The following is a 14567-nucleotide window of genomic DNA, read 5'->3' as shown; positions in this document are numbered from 1 at the left end:
CATATGTATTGGACATATCCGAGATTGGTTCCCTTCTAGTCCTCGGTATTTGAAACTTTCTCTCAGATTACAGGGTTTAAAATTAATCCTATACCACTCATAGCTCTTTGGTTCCACCAGATGATGTCTTACTGTTCAGAATTCTGTCTGATTGCCTGGCCTTTGCCACTCTCCTGGCTAGATGCTATATACTTCTCAATTGGAACCAAGCTTTCCCACCTTCATTTATACCCTGGATCAGGGACACTTTGCAATTATTCAAATTAGAAACAATGAAATAAACACTCTGAGGGTCCACTGAGAAGTTGGAAGTTTTTTTTTTTTATTTAACTTGGCAACCCTTTTTGTCTATCTTTGATAAGTTGACCCTCCCTTCCCTACCTTAGCTGGAGGTTGAGCTACCAAAGTCCCCTTTTGGTTAACTTTCAATCTATTTACTGCTGGCTGCACATTTCTCTCACCCTTTGTTTTAATTTCCTTTTCCTTTTTTTAAGTTATTATTTTTGTTTGTAAAGACAGTGGGGTGGGTGGGTGGTAGGGGGTATAATATATGTACATTTCATCATTGTAAAAGCACTGTGCTAAACAAGTTTATGATGTTGCTGCATTTTACATATTCATGTACACTTCATGTCATAAGTTTTAGCACACCTCAATTGTTTTTTTATTTAAATTTACACAGTTTAATGTCTCAGTGTATTCTTTCTACATTGAAAATCAAATATTGTTTGGAAAGTTCTTCCCAACACTGTTGCAGAAGTTCCCACAAATGTGTTGCACTTGTAGGTTGCTTTTTCTTTCACCCTTCTATCCAGTTCATACCATGTTTTGGGTCATTATCTTGCTGTTGGATGAACGCCTGACCAACTAGGAATATACCAGAGGGTATTGCATGGCGCTGCAAAATGCTGTGGTAGCCGTTTTGGTTCAGGGTGCCACTCTTTCTGTGCAAGTCGCCGACTCTGGATCCAGCAAAAGAGCTCCAGACCGTCACCTCCTCCATGTTTGACAGTTGGTGTCACACACTGAGGAACCATCCTTTTGCTTACTGGACGCTGTACAAAAACCCTACGTGATGAACTGAAGATTTCAAATTTTGATTAATCGGTCGATAAGACCTTTCAGTCTTCAGTTGTTGTGGCCCAGACAAGCCTCTTGTTCTTATTTTGCCATCTTAGCAATGGCTTTCTTCTGCCACTTGACCTGTGAAACCTGCAGCTCGAAGTCTTCTCTTCACAGTTGAAACTGAGACTTGTTTACTTCGACCAGTGTTAAGCTGTGCTTGAAGCTATTGTCCTGTGAGCCACCTATCACGCAAGCTGTTGACTCTAAGAAACTTCTGATTTGATCCCCTGCTGATTTTGTACTTTGCCCAGTGACAAAAAAAATGATCAGTCTATCATTTTAATGGTAGGTGTAATTTAACAGTGAGAGACAGAATAACAACAAAAAAATCCAGAAAAACGCATTTCAAAAAAGTTATAAATTGATTTGCATGTTAATGAGGGAAATAAGTATTTGACCCCTTCGACTTAGTACATATATATATATATACACTCACCTAAAGGATTATTAGGAACACCTGTTCAATTTCTCATTAATGCAATTATCTAACCAACCAATCACATGGCAGTTGCTTCAATGCATTTAGGGGTGTGGTCCTGGTCAAGACAATCTCCTGAACTCCAAACTGAATGTCTGAATAGGAAAGAAAGGTGATTTAAGCAATTTTGAGCGTGGCATGGTTGTTGGTGCCAGACGGGCCGGTCTGAGTATTTCACAATCTGCTCAGTTACTGGGAATTTCACGCACAACCATTTCTAGGGTTTACAAAGAATGGTGTGAAAAGGGAAAAACATCCTGTATGCGGCAGTCCTGTGGGCGAAAATGCCTTGTTGATGCTAGAGGTCAGAGGAGAATGGGCCGACTGATTCAAGCTGATAGAAGAGCATCTTTGACTGAAATAACCACTCGTTACAACCGAGGTATGCAGCAAAGCATTTGTGAAGCCACAACACGTACAACCTTGAGGCGGATGGGCTACAACAGCAGAAGACCCCACCGGGTACCACTCATCTCCACTACAAATAGGAAAAAGAGGCTACAATTTGCACAAGCTCACCAAAATTGGACAGTTGAAGACTGGAAAAATGTTGCCTGGTCTGATGAGTCTCGATTTCTGTTGAGACATTCAGATGGTAGAGTCAGAATTTGGCGTAAACAGAATGAGAACATGGATCCATCATGCCTTGTTACCACTGTGCAGGCTGGTGGTGGTGGTGTAATGGTGTGGGGGATGTTTTCTTGGCACACTTTAGGCCCCTTAGTGCCAATTGGGCATCGTTTAAATGCCACGGCCTACCTGAGCATTGTTTCTGACCATGTCCATCCCTTTATGACCACCATGTACCCATCCTCTGATGGCTACTTCCAGCAGGATAATGCACCATGTCACAAAGGTCGAATCATTTCAAATTGGTTTCTTGAACATGACAATGAGTTCACTGTACTAAACTGGCCCCTACAGTCACCAGATCTCAACCCAATAGAGCATCTTTGGGATGTGGTGGAACGGGAGCTTCGTGCCCTGGATGTGCATCCCACAAATCTCCATCAACTGCAAGATGCTATCCTATCAATATGGGCCAACATTTCTAAAGAATGCTTTCAGCACCTTGTTGAATCAATGCCACGTAGAATTAAGGCAGTTCTGAAGGCGAAAGGGGGTCAAACACAGTATTAGTATGGTGTTCCTAATAATCCTTTAGGTGAGTGTATATATATATATATATATATATATATATATACACCGATCAGCCATAACATTATGACCACTGACAGGTGAAGTGAATAACACTGATAATCTCGTTATCATGGCACCTGTCAGTGGGTGGGATATATTAGGCAGCAAGTAAACATTTTGTCCTCAAAGTTGATGTGTTAGAAGCAAAACTCCAAAACTGCAGCTCTTGTGGGGTGTCTGCAATGGTCAGTACCTATCAAAAGTGGTCCAAAGAAGGAAAAGCGGTGAACTGGCGACAGGGTCATGGGTGGCCAAGGCTCATTGATGCATTTGGTCCGATCCAACAGACGAGCTACTGTAGCTCAAATTGTAGCTCAAACTGAGTTCAAGGTGTTGACTTGGCCTCCAAATTCCCCAGATCTCAATCCATTCGAGCATCTGTGAGATGCGCTGGACAAACAAGTCCGATCCATGGAGGCCTCACCTCGCAACTTACAGGACTTAAAGGATCTGCTGCTAATGTCTTGGTGCCAGATACCACAGTACACCTTCAGAGGTCTAGTGGAGTCCACGCCTTGACGGGTCAGGGCTGCTTTGGCGGCAAAAGGGGGACCTACACAATATTAGGCAGGTGGTCATAATGTTATGTCTGATGGGTGTATATATACACCGAAAAAAAACGAAAAAAAAAAAATATGTACACTGAAAAAAATTCAATATATATATAGATGTTTGAAAACTATTTGAAGTAATTGGAAATACAAATTATATATATATAATATTCATACAATGTTCACACACACACATATATATATATATATATATATATATGTATATGTGTGTAGGCTATATATAATATATATGTATATATAATGTCTGTGTGTGGACATTATTGTCACAAGATGTAGGCTAGTTTTATGATGTCAAAATAAATAGTTAAAATAGTACTATTATTGTTTTATCGGTACATTACATGTGTTCTATGTAGAGGTCTAAACATGTTTATTAACAAATGTATATTGTCATTACATAAATCTAATATAATGCAAGATTGCCCAGGTAGTTTAATTTAAAATATGTTTTCACAGGGAATGTGTGACTTAAAAAAAAAAAAATATATATATATATATATATATATATATATATATATATATATATATATATATATATATCTATATATATATATATATATATATATATAAATTATTTTAACTTAATATTGCTCCGTGTTATGACAATGTAGAACGTTCGTGTGGAAGAACTTAATACGCATTTTTATTTTGGACATAAAAACATTGTTTATACAATTAAAATTTTAATTTATCTACAAAATTACAACAAGGCCTATGGTTATTTGTGATTTTGCATTGTATTTGTATAAATCCGAAAATCGGTTCGACTACACTACGTTTGGGCCAATGGGCTTTCCGTAGCTGAAAGTCACGGAAGTAATTCTGAATAGAACCAAAGCAACAACCAAAAAAAAAAAAAAGAAGAAAAAAAGCATGGCTGCGGAGTGACGGTGGAAGAGCGGCTGTGATGTTACCATGAAGATGTTTTACTGGGAAACGATACTGTCAGAGGTTATAAGAGTATAAGATTTCCATTTTTAAAAATGCCTCGTTATGCTCAGTTGGTGATGGGTCCTGCTGGGAGTGGAAAGGTAAGACGGTATACTTTTATTTTATTTTATTTTTTTATGATTGATATGAGCGGGTTTGCTTTGCCACGACATTTCGGACTGATATGAGGAGATTATATTTCATCCATGAAGACGATCTAATGTATATGTAATTAGTTTTTTTTAACTGAAAGTGTTGTACGTCCACTGTACAATAAAACAAAGTTGTAATTTTGTTTTATATCACAACTAAATATCATTGGTTTCCTCTAAATCTTACTGAACTTAAAAACTGTAATGTTAGTTTTGAACAATTCCTAAATACTATACAAAACACTGAAAACTGTATATAAATGTACATATAATGTAGATGCAAGCAAGTACATAATTAATTTGATTAAATGTAAAATGTATGGTTATCTGTAGTAGTGGGGCATACCCTTGGTAACGGTAGCAAATTCATCAAAGTTGTACAAGACTTTCCAGTTCATCCATTCACTGAAAATATATTTTTAATTCGCTTTAACATGTACTGAGTATTGTTTGTGGTGAATTTCTCCCAGAGTACATACTGCTCCACTATAATCCAGCACGCCCAGGCTATCGGCCGCTCTGTCCAAGTGGTGAACCTTGACCCCGCCGCTGAATACTTCGACTATCCCGTCATGGCAGGTGAGAAAACCATTCACCCAGTGGTTAGCACTTTTGTCTCACAGCTCCTGGGACCAGGTTCATTTCTGGCCTTGCGTGTCTGCCTGTGTGGCGTTTGCATGTTCTCCCTAATTGTTTGCAGATACAAATGGGGTGTCAGCCACCTCTGTCTTCCATAGAAGCAACAGTGATGCATTTTCCTCCCCAGACATCAGGGAGCTGATCCAGGTGGATGATGTGATGGAGGATGAGTCTCTGCGCTTCGGGCCCAACGGGGGGCTGGTCTTCTGCATGGAGTACTTTGCCAACAACTTTGACTGGCTGGAGGAGTGCCTGGGCCATGTGGAAGATGACTACATCCTGTTTGACTGCCCAGGTACAAATAAAACTCATTCAAATTAATCCACAAAACTGTACAATGTTGTTTCCTTTTAGTGTTAGCCAAGGAACCTGCTGTTTGGGCCTGGCATGAGTATGGTGGGGATGACAGGTGGTGGTGTTCTGTGTCCCTTCTGTTGTGAGGGGCTCCCCTGTTGGCGTGCTGTGTCTCTGTGCCGCGTGTGAGTGACCGTGCCGTCCCTGTGCCATTCCACCAGGTCAGATCGAGTTGTACACCCACCTGCCAGTGATGAGGAGGCTGGTGGAGCAGCTGCAGCAGTGGGAGTTCCGTGTGTGCGGCGTCTTCCTGGTTGACTCGCAGTTCATGGTGGAGTCCTTCAAGGTGAGGGGCAGAGGCACGTCCTGTAGCAATCGCCAGGCACGTCCTGGCCTTGTTTTTTAAGCGCAGAGAGACTGTTGGGAGTCTCATCTTTCCAAATAAATTATGAAGGCTGGGTGGGTGGAGCTTGGGGCGGATCCAGAATCTGAGGCTAAATAAAACCAAAGTACTGAAGGAGGCTATCAGTAGTTCAGATTACCTGGCTGATTGGCTGTGTTCCTTTCCTTGTCTCTTCACCTAGCGTGTTCTTTGAAAAGCAAGTAGAGTTTCCAAGCCACCACCTCCAGTGTCTGCAGCCAGTGGAGATGGGGAAGTGGCTGCACTGTCAGCGGACTTGACTTGTCGGCGAATAATTTATCCATTTTGTCCTTAGTTCATTTCTGGTGTCATGGCTGCCCTGAGTGCAATGGTGTCCCTGGAAATCCCCCAGGTGAACATCATGACTAAAATGGACCTGCTCAACCAGAAAGCCAAGAAGGAAATTGAGAAGTAGGTTCAGCACAGAGAGCATGAGTTTCTGAAAGTTCTGCATAACTCCTTTGGTTCAGTATATATATATATGTGTATATATATGTATATGTATATGTATATCCATCATCATCATAAGCCTATATTGATCCACTGCTGGATGAAGGCCTCCCTAAGATGTTTCCACTTGTTTTGGTCAAAGCTGCCTTTTCCCGTCATGCATACAAATGTTATTATTTGATCTTCCCATCTTTTATGTGTTCGACTTTCTTTAATCTCTTGAGATCCATTAGATAACTTCCTTTGTCCGCCTTTGAGCTGTTATTCTGGATATTTTAACATGTATATATACACCGCTCAGCCATAACATTATGACCACCTGCCTAATATTGTGTAGGTCCCCCTTGTGCCGCCAAAACAGCCCTGACCCGTCGAGGCATGGACTCCACTAGACCTCTGAAGGTGTGCTGTGGTATCTGGCACAAAGACGTTAGCAGCAGATTCTTTAAGTCCTGTAAGTTGCGAGGTGGGGCATCCATGGATTGTTTGTTTGTCCAGCACATCCCACAGATGCTCGATTGGATTGAGATCTGGGGAATATGGTGGCCAAGTCAACACCTTGAACTTGTGATTTATCAGACCAGTCCACCTTCTTCCATTGCTCTGTGGTCCAGTTCTGATGCTCACGTGCCCATTGTAGGCGCTTTCGGCAATGGACAGGGGTCAGCATGGGCACCCTGACTGGTCTGCGGCTACACCGCCCCATACGCAACAAACTGCGATGCACTGTGTGTTCTGACACCTTTATATCAGAACCAGCATTAACTTTTTCAGCAATTTGAGCTACAATAGCTCGTCTGTTGGATCGGACCACTGACGCCGATTCACCACTTTTCCTTCCTTGGACCACTTTTGATAGGTACTGATCACTGCAGACCGGGAACACCCCACAAGAGCTGCAGTTTTGGAGATGCTCTGACCCAGTCGTCTAGCCATCACAATTTGGCCCTTGTCAAAGTCACTCAGATCCTCATGCTTGCCCATTTTTCCTGCTTCTAACACATCAACTTTGAGGACAAAATGTTCAATTGCTGCCTAATATATCCCACCCACTGACAGGTGCCATGATAATGAGATTATCAGTGTTACTCACTTCACCTGTCAGTGGTCATAATGTTATGGCTGATCGGTGTATATATGTTCTCTGCACAGTGTTTTTCTGCTTTGCGAGTTAATGTGCAATGATCTCTTGTGTAGTTCCAACACAAATAAGCAGAACTCATGACAGATTTGCCCACCCACTCCTCTCGCAGATATCTAGATCCTGACATGTACTCCATGATCGAAGACAATGCTCTCACCATGAGGAGTCAGAAGTTCGAGAAGCTGACCAAAGCCATCTGTGGCCTGGTAAGTCTTCAGAGTCCCATTGACCTCGACTCGCTTCCATTAGGAACTCCAGGTACAGAAAATAATTGCCCAGCATTTGTGATTAAGAATGCTCTCCTTGTGTTGAACTGAGCAAGTTTATTTTTAAGCCCAGTGTGTCCATGCGTCTGATCCATTTACAAAGTTTTATTTGATTTACAATTATAAAGTCTAATAGCCTCATTCATTTCACACATATGAAACCATTTACAATACGTTAGGGACATCTTGTGTGAGAATAAGTGTAATGACAAAAAAAAAAAAAAACGGACGGAGACAAAGATAAACCGATGAGATGAAATAGGGATCCACACGAGACGCCAATCTCTGCTCATGCATGTGAGGAATGATGCAGTGGACCTGGCCACTCTATGACTAGTGAAGGACTACTATACCTGTGCTTTCACAGTAGGAGAGCGCCATAGGATGGGAGATGACCATTCTTACCAATAGTAGAGAAGGGAACCTAGGTCTCCAGATATATCGGAAGCTATCCAGCTTTCAATTCAGAGTGCACCTTTCCCTTTTATCTGCAAGCCCCAGTTTTGTGTGCTGCTGCCTGACTGACTTTGTCTGTATGTAGATTGACGACTACAGCATGGTGCGGTTCTTGCCTTTTGACCGCACTGACGAGGAGGGCATCAGCATCGTGCTGCAGCACATTGACTTCTCCATTCAGTACGGGGAGGACCTGGAGTTCAAGGAGCCCAAGGTGACTAATAGATTAGATGCATTAGATAAGTAGGCAGGTAGGTAGATGGATAGATATAGATTAACTATTTGATTTTAAAATCCTTTATTTCGATACATTTACAGTCCAAACAATTCACAATCCATAATAATATCACACCATTATTTGCATAAAGGACAATACAAACACCAAACCCTCTTAAAACTACTCTTAAATCGTTAGAATGTGTGAAATTAATTAATCTGACAGAAGCCACTGAAAAGTATGATCATCTAGTTGACTGGGGACTAGAAGCAGCCTGTGTAGTTTGGGTTCTAGGTTAAATCATACTGAGTTCCAGTGTTTTTTGCATTGAGTGTCTTCAGTTGAAGAGGCTTGGAACCCTGTTGCTGTGTCGCATCCTCTGGGATCACAGGGACAGGTGGCAGCTCTCTTCTAGCATACAGGTACTGTGCGGAATCTGTCCTGATGTGTCTTGTCTATTGCAGGAGACTGAGGAAGAGTCCAATTCCAACTTTGATGAGTTCTTCCAAGACAAAGTGGTGGAGTAAAAGGGGAAGGAAAGAAAGTGACATTGCAAATTAAAAATCTGTGGATCCTGCAAGTTCTACACTAGATTGACATCAATCTTATCGTTTTTTTTGTTAAATATGTTTGGAAATAATCTTTTGCCTTTTTCATCTGTCTAGTACAGGCCTTACCAATCTGTATCCCTCCCAGTGTGTTTCACACCCTGATATCAGGTCATTTATTTATTTATTTTTTCTGAATTTTGTCCTACTTCAGAATATCTCAATCAAGGGATGTGTATTTTCCTTTGTACCGATTTGGAAGTATGAGAGTTTTTTTTTTTTTTTTTTTTTTTTAATTTGTGGATGAACTGAATGTGTGAAGTGATATTGTGTAACCTTTTTGGAACATGCAGCTGTAGTCGGGTGTATTCACAATCTTTTTTGAAAATGTTTTTCCCAGATTAATACATATTGCTAATTTAACTCCTTATTTATCTTTTATTTTTATATAAGGAAGGCTGAATCTGTGTTTTAATAAACTGAAAAGGTATCATGGATAAATCAGTTGAATGATGGAGTTAAACGAGCAATGTTTAATTTTAGGAATACTGAATACTGTAAACTGCAGCTATACGGCCAGGGGGGTAGTGGAATGAGTGAAAATGTATTTGAGTGTATTTAATTTTATCTTGAGAATGTATTTTTCATTATAAAATAAAAACTTAAAACAAGTCTGCTTTTTTGGTCACCCTAAATCTCCTTTCACTTCTGTACAACTGGTATATAACTTCAGAATGTCCTGCTGTCTTAAGATTTAAGTTTTTCTTCACTGGTTTCTGCAGAAAACAGTCTGGTTATAGGGAAACCACAGGATCTGAGGCCTCAGGCACTGTTCGATGCTAACTTGGTATTGACACTAATGTATGGTGGCAGATATAAATTGACACTGTTTTATTAACCACTAGGACCAATCAGCATTCAGTAAACATTATTGATAAGTATTTGAATTAAATATAGATATCAAACTTGTAAATGTGGTAAATATCATTGTGATAATACTTTAGTCGGTGACTGTATACACTGATCAGCCATAACATTATGACCACTGACAGGTGAAGTGAATAACACTGATAATCTCGTTATCTTGGCACCTGTCAGTGGGTGGGATATATTAGGCAGCAAGTGAACATTTTGTCCTCAAAGTTGATGTGTTAGAAGCAGGAAAAATGGGCAAGCGTAAAGGATCTGAGCGACTTTGACAAGGGCCAAATTGTGATGGCTAGACGACTGGGTCAGAGCATCTCCAAAACTGCAGCTCTTGTGGGGTGTTCCCGGTCTGCAGTGATCAGTACCTATCAAAAGTGGTCAAAAGAAGGAAAAGAGGTGAACTGGCGACAGGGTCATGGGCGGCCAAGGCTCATTGATGCACGTGGGGAGCGAAAGCTGGCCTATGTGGTCCGATCCAACAGACGAGCTACTGTAGCTCAAATTGCTGAAAAAGTTAATGCTGGTTCTGATGGGTGTCAGAACACACAGTGCATCGCAGTTTGTTGCGTATGGGGCTGCGTAGCCACAGACCAGTTAAGGTACCCATGCTGACCCCTGTCCACTGTCGAAAGCGCCTACAATGGGCACATGAGCATCAGAACTGGACCACGGAGCAATGGAAGAAGGTGGCCAGGTCTGATGAATCACAAGTTCAAGGTGTCGACTTGGCCTCCAAATTCCCCAGATCTCAATCCAATCGAGCATCTGTGGGATGTGCTGGACAAACAAGTCCGATCCATGGACGCCCCACCTCGCAACTTACAGGACTTAAAGGATCTGCTGCTAATGTCTTGGTGCCAGATACCACAGTACACCTTCAGAGGTCTAGTGGAGTCCACGCCACGACGGGTCAGGGCTGTTTTGTCGGCAAAAGGGGGACCTACACAATATTAGGCAGGTGGTCATAATGTTATGGCTGATCGGTGTAAATCGCAGCAATAATTTGTAGAGAAACGCGCTTCGTTTTAGTTTTAGCACCGCCTTGTGGTGGAGTAAAGTAAGTTCAGTTTCCCTGGCGGAAGTGGTTTGCTCATCCACTTCCTGCTGCTTCAGTGCTGGGTGGGACAGCGGAAACAGTGCACTGGTTTAGACTGACAGCTAATTTTTTCGGCTGGTAATAGTTGAAAATACTTGTCCAAAATGCCGGTAAGTCTTCATACATTTTTTTAAAATAATTTTCTTGGTTTAATGAGTTGTCGTTAAGGTCAGCCCTTGTAAATGTCCATGTAGACCGGTTAACGCAAAACTAAGAGAAGAGGAGATAGAGGCTACGGCTGCTTGCAAGAATGTAGTTTTCAGGAAGTGAAACATGGGCCCGAATGAATTCCTCATTTTTGTGCTCTTAGGGTTTTGTTTGTATAGTAAACATACATTGAAATGTCTAAACTGATGCGAAAATATTGCTGTTCCGCAGTGGTTGATATATTTATATAGGCGAGATTGCTCTTGCTGAGCGGTTACAATTATAAAGTGAATGGATTTCCAAATGAAAATAAGCACTTTCAATTTTCATTAAATATAGCGGATATTATGTTTTCCTTAAATTAACAAATGCATTCTGGGCGGAGAATAGTGAACTAGCGGAGTATCGCAATACCCTAACATGCATTTTTTTGTCTCCCTTTGCAAATGCTGATTTATGTATCTATATATAAACGATTTCACTGTGCAATGAAATATACTGTAAAAGGAAAAGAGATGATTTTATAGCGCATTGTTTTTGCAGGCTTACCATTCGAGCTTGATGGATTCCGACACCAAAATGATCGGTAACATGGCTTTACTGCCCCTGAAAACCCAGTTCAAAGGACCGGCTCCGAGAGAGAGTGAGTGACGTCAGTACTCTGGCTAAAGATAACTGAAGCTGTCTGTAGTTTTACATAGAAGCATACTTTAATTGTTTCAGCCTTAAATATAAAACTACAGCCCTTCATGAGTTTTGTTTAGATTGTGGGTGTGGGAGTTAGATATGGTCAAAAAGACACACTCACCCTGTAACTTTTTACTTCTCTTTTTCTCAAAGCCTACTCGCAATTAACTCCCTATCCTTAATGCATATTATTTTTATTATGAGTAGTAGTAATTATCCAGTAATTAAAATTTTCAACTAACATATGCAAATGTTCGTACATTTTAGCTAAAGATTCTGACATCATTGATGAAGCCATCTACTATTTTAAAGCCAACGTCTTCTTCAAGAACTATGAAATCAAGGTGAGTAAAAGTCTTAATAGGTGAACTAATGGAGAATAGCCATAAGCACTGGTTATCTATGTCCTGCTGGGAATATAGATCAGGTTTCTAGATCAGTTTATTTCAGGGGGACCTTTTAAACCTGCTGGATGTTGAGGGAGCACCTGTCCTAGGTGGCCCTGTGTCTTGAAGATGCTCAAGCAGTGTGTTCAGAGGCCCCTGTAGCTCCCTCTGGCTTGCAGCAGTGCTGGGCTCGGCCCACAACTCTGTTCCTACCTGCAAGTGTCTGTCATTTCTGCGTGCCTGAACCTGAACCGCCTAGCCGGGGCCCCTTAGCCACAGGCTCCACTCATAGTTCTGCTTTCTATCTATTCCATCGCTGATGACTCAATGCCTAGTTCAGACAGCAGCCAATCCAGGTCTAAATTCCAAGCGACCTTTCCCCACGTAGTTCCACAAGCATTTCTTCTGCACTGTTCTTCATTATATGAATAGCCTTTAAAGCATTTGGTTTTTCATCAGTGACATTATTATATTTTTTCTTATCGCTTGCAGAATGAAGCTGACAGGACCCTGATTTACGTGACTCTGTACATTTCTGAATGCCTCAAGAAGCTGCAGAAGGTAAGAAGATGAGTTAACCTTAGTATCCCGGCCCTTACATTTTGTCACAGCTACGCCTTCCCCAGACTCATCTGGTGCTGCTTGGTTCTACTTCAGTTAATTTTCCCTATTTTATTTCATTTGTAATTGATTTCTTAACAGTCCTTTGGCGCTGTAATCCTCATCCCTGGTTCTGCACAGCCTTAATCCATATAGCCAGGGTCAATCATTGGCGTAAAGTCATATTAAAGACCAATTAAGCGGATAAATGGTTCAATTATGTAGTTATGAGTTCTGGAAACTAAAAACGCACCCCCACAGAAACTGCATCTTGTGTTCGCAGTGTAACTCCAGGGGCCAGGGAGAGAAGGAGATGTACACCCTGGGCATTACCAACTTCCCTATCCCTGGAGAGCCGGGCTTCCCTCTTAACGCCATGTACGTCAAGCCAGGCAACAAGCAGGAGGATGGTAAGGAGGCTCCCATATGTGCTCTGACCCTCTCCTTGGAGCAGGACCGAGTTGGCTCCCATTGTGTGTGTGCTGGATCTGATTGTGGGGCAGAGATGAGGGGTCTGTATGTCCTGAGCATTGAAACCAGGGCATTTTAATTGTCTAGAAAACAGTGCAGCCTTACCCATAAAAGCCTGTAGTTCCCTCTTACGAGTTTATCTTCTACTGTGATGAGTATTCATACATGACATGTTGTAATTGCAGCCAAAACTATGGTGTCGGGTTACAGTTATGAATTTGTCAATGGCCTGTTCAGCAGGGTTAAGAGACTGGACCGAGTGGGACCTGCCTGCATCAGCAGTGTCCCTAAACCTTTCTGTTTTCCATGTGCAGAGGTGATGAGGGGCTACCTGCAGCAGATCAGACAGGAGACCGGCCTGCGGCTGTGTGACAAAGTCTTCGACCCCGCGACAGACAAACCCAGCAAGGTGAGGAGAGCCCTACAATGGATTTTTTTAGGTTTGACACAAATAACAGCACATTCCCCAAATAGTGAACCAGCAGGAAGGGCTCTAGCTTTGGAACCATGTGTTCTTTCTCCAGGGTCCTGACTTAGCAAAGCAAGTTCGCCACACATCTTATTTACCCAACTCAAACACAGTGATGTCTGGTAGCTAAACCTCATGTATCATGCAGACAGTAATCAGCTTTCAGTGTAGGATCAAGGTGCAATAACTGATCACTTGCAGCCCTGGATTGTTGCAATTTGCTGGGAAAGGAGGGGTGTGCATCCCAAGTTGTACTGAACTTTGACAAAGTGCCAAGTGTTGTCTGGTGACAGTGTTTTCTCCTCTTGTCGCAGTGGTGGATGTGCTTCGTGAAAAGGCAATTCATGAACAAGAGCCTCTCTGCTCCAGGGCAGTAAAGCAGATCAAAGGTTGACCTTTACAGTGGGATGCAACTTTTTTTTTTCCCTTGTGTCTGTCTGTGCATATTTATCCTCCCAATACTTTTTTTTTTTATACAGGGGTTAAATGTATTGAAACTTAGCAGCGTTCTATCTGGACTGCTTCAGTAAAAATGTTAAACTGGTGCTTAATTAAAACAGTACAGATCTACCCCAGTGGTACCCCAGTACTTTCAATAGGCTCATTGGACTGGGGCCACTTTCAGGTGATGCATATTCCATGTCCCACCACCACCACCAGATCTTATGATATTCCTAATCTGTGCTGCTTCTTGGAAGATTTTTTTCTCAATAATGCCCCGCTCACTCTGCTTCCAGAGGAAAACAAAAATCAAAAACAAACCTGTGACTTATATAGGGTTTTTATTCATCCTGTTTATATAATAGTGCCATTTCAGCTGCAAATTTGCTTGTTTTGGATTAACTACAATAAAATACTGTTTTTGCACATTGTTTTTCCTCAACCGAAGCAG

General features: G+C 41.6%; 2 protein-coding genes across 2 annotated transcripts; both read left to right on the top strand.

Moving 5' to 3' along the window:
* Positions 1-4224: 4224 nt before the first annotated feature.
* gpn3 (GPN-loop GTPase 3) lies at positions 4225-9564 on the top strand. The gene is made up of 8 exons (XM_066689067.1): positions 4225-4406; positions 4928-5036; positions 5224-5391; positions 5612-5736; positions 6107-6222; positions 7515-7611; positions 8213-8341; positions 8809-9564. Exons 1-8 carry the CDS (start codon positions 4359-4361, stop codon positions 8869-8871), a joined length of 855 nt encoding a protein of 284 aa, XP_066545164.1. The 5' UTR covers positions 4225-4358; the 3' UTR covers positions 8872-9564.
* A 1333-nt stretch (positions 9565-10897) lies between these two features.
* On the top strand, positions 10898-14542 carry arpc3 (actin related protein 2/3 complex, subunit 3). Its single transcript, XM_066689647.1, has 7 exons — positions 10898-11025; positions 11606-11705; positions 12017-12093; positions 12628-12696; positions 13019-13145; positions 13521-13615; positions 13990-14542. Exons 1-7 carry the CDS (start codon positions 11020-11022, stop codon positions 14050-14052), a joined length of 537 nt encoding a protein of 178 aa, XP_066545744.1. The 5' UTR covers positions 10898-11019; the 3' UTR covers positions 14053-14542.
* Positions 14543-14567: the final 25 nt, after the last annotated feature.

Source organism: Amia ocellicauda, chromosome 17 (genome assembly GCF_036373705.1).
Source record: "Amia ocellicauda isolate fAmiCal2 chromosome 17, fAmiCal2.hap1, whole genome shotgun sequence".
NCBI lineage: Eukaryota > Metazoa > Chordata > Actinopteri > Amiiformes > Amiidae > Amia > Amia ocellicauda.
Note: the sequence above shows the minus strand (reverse complement) of the source record. Positions and strands in the feature narration are given on the sequence as shown.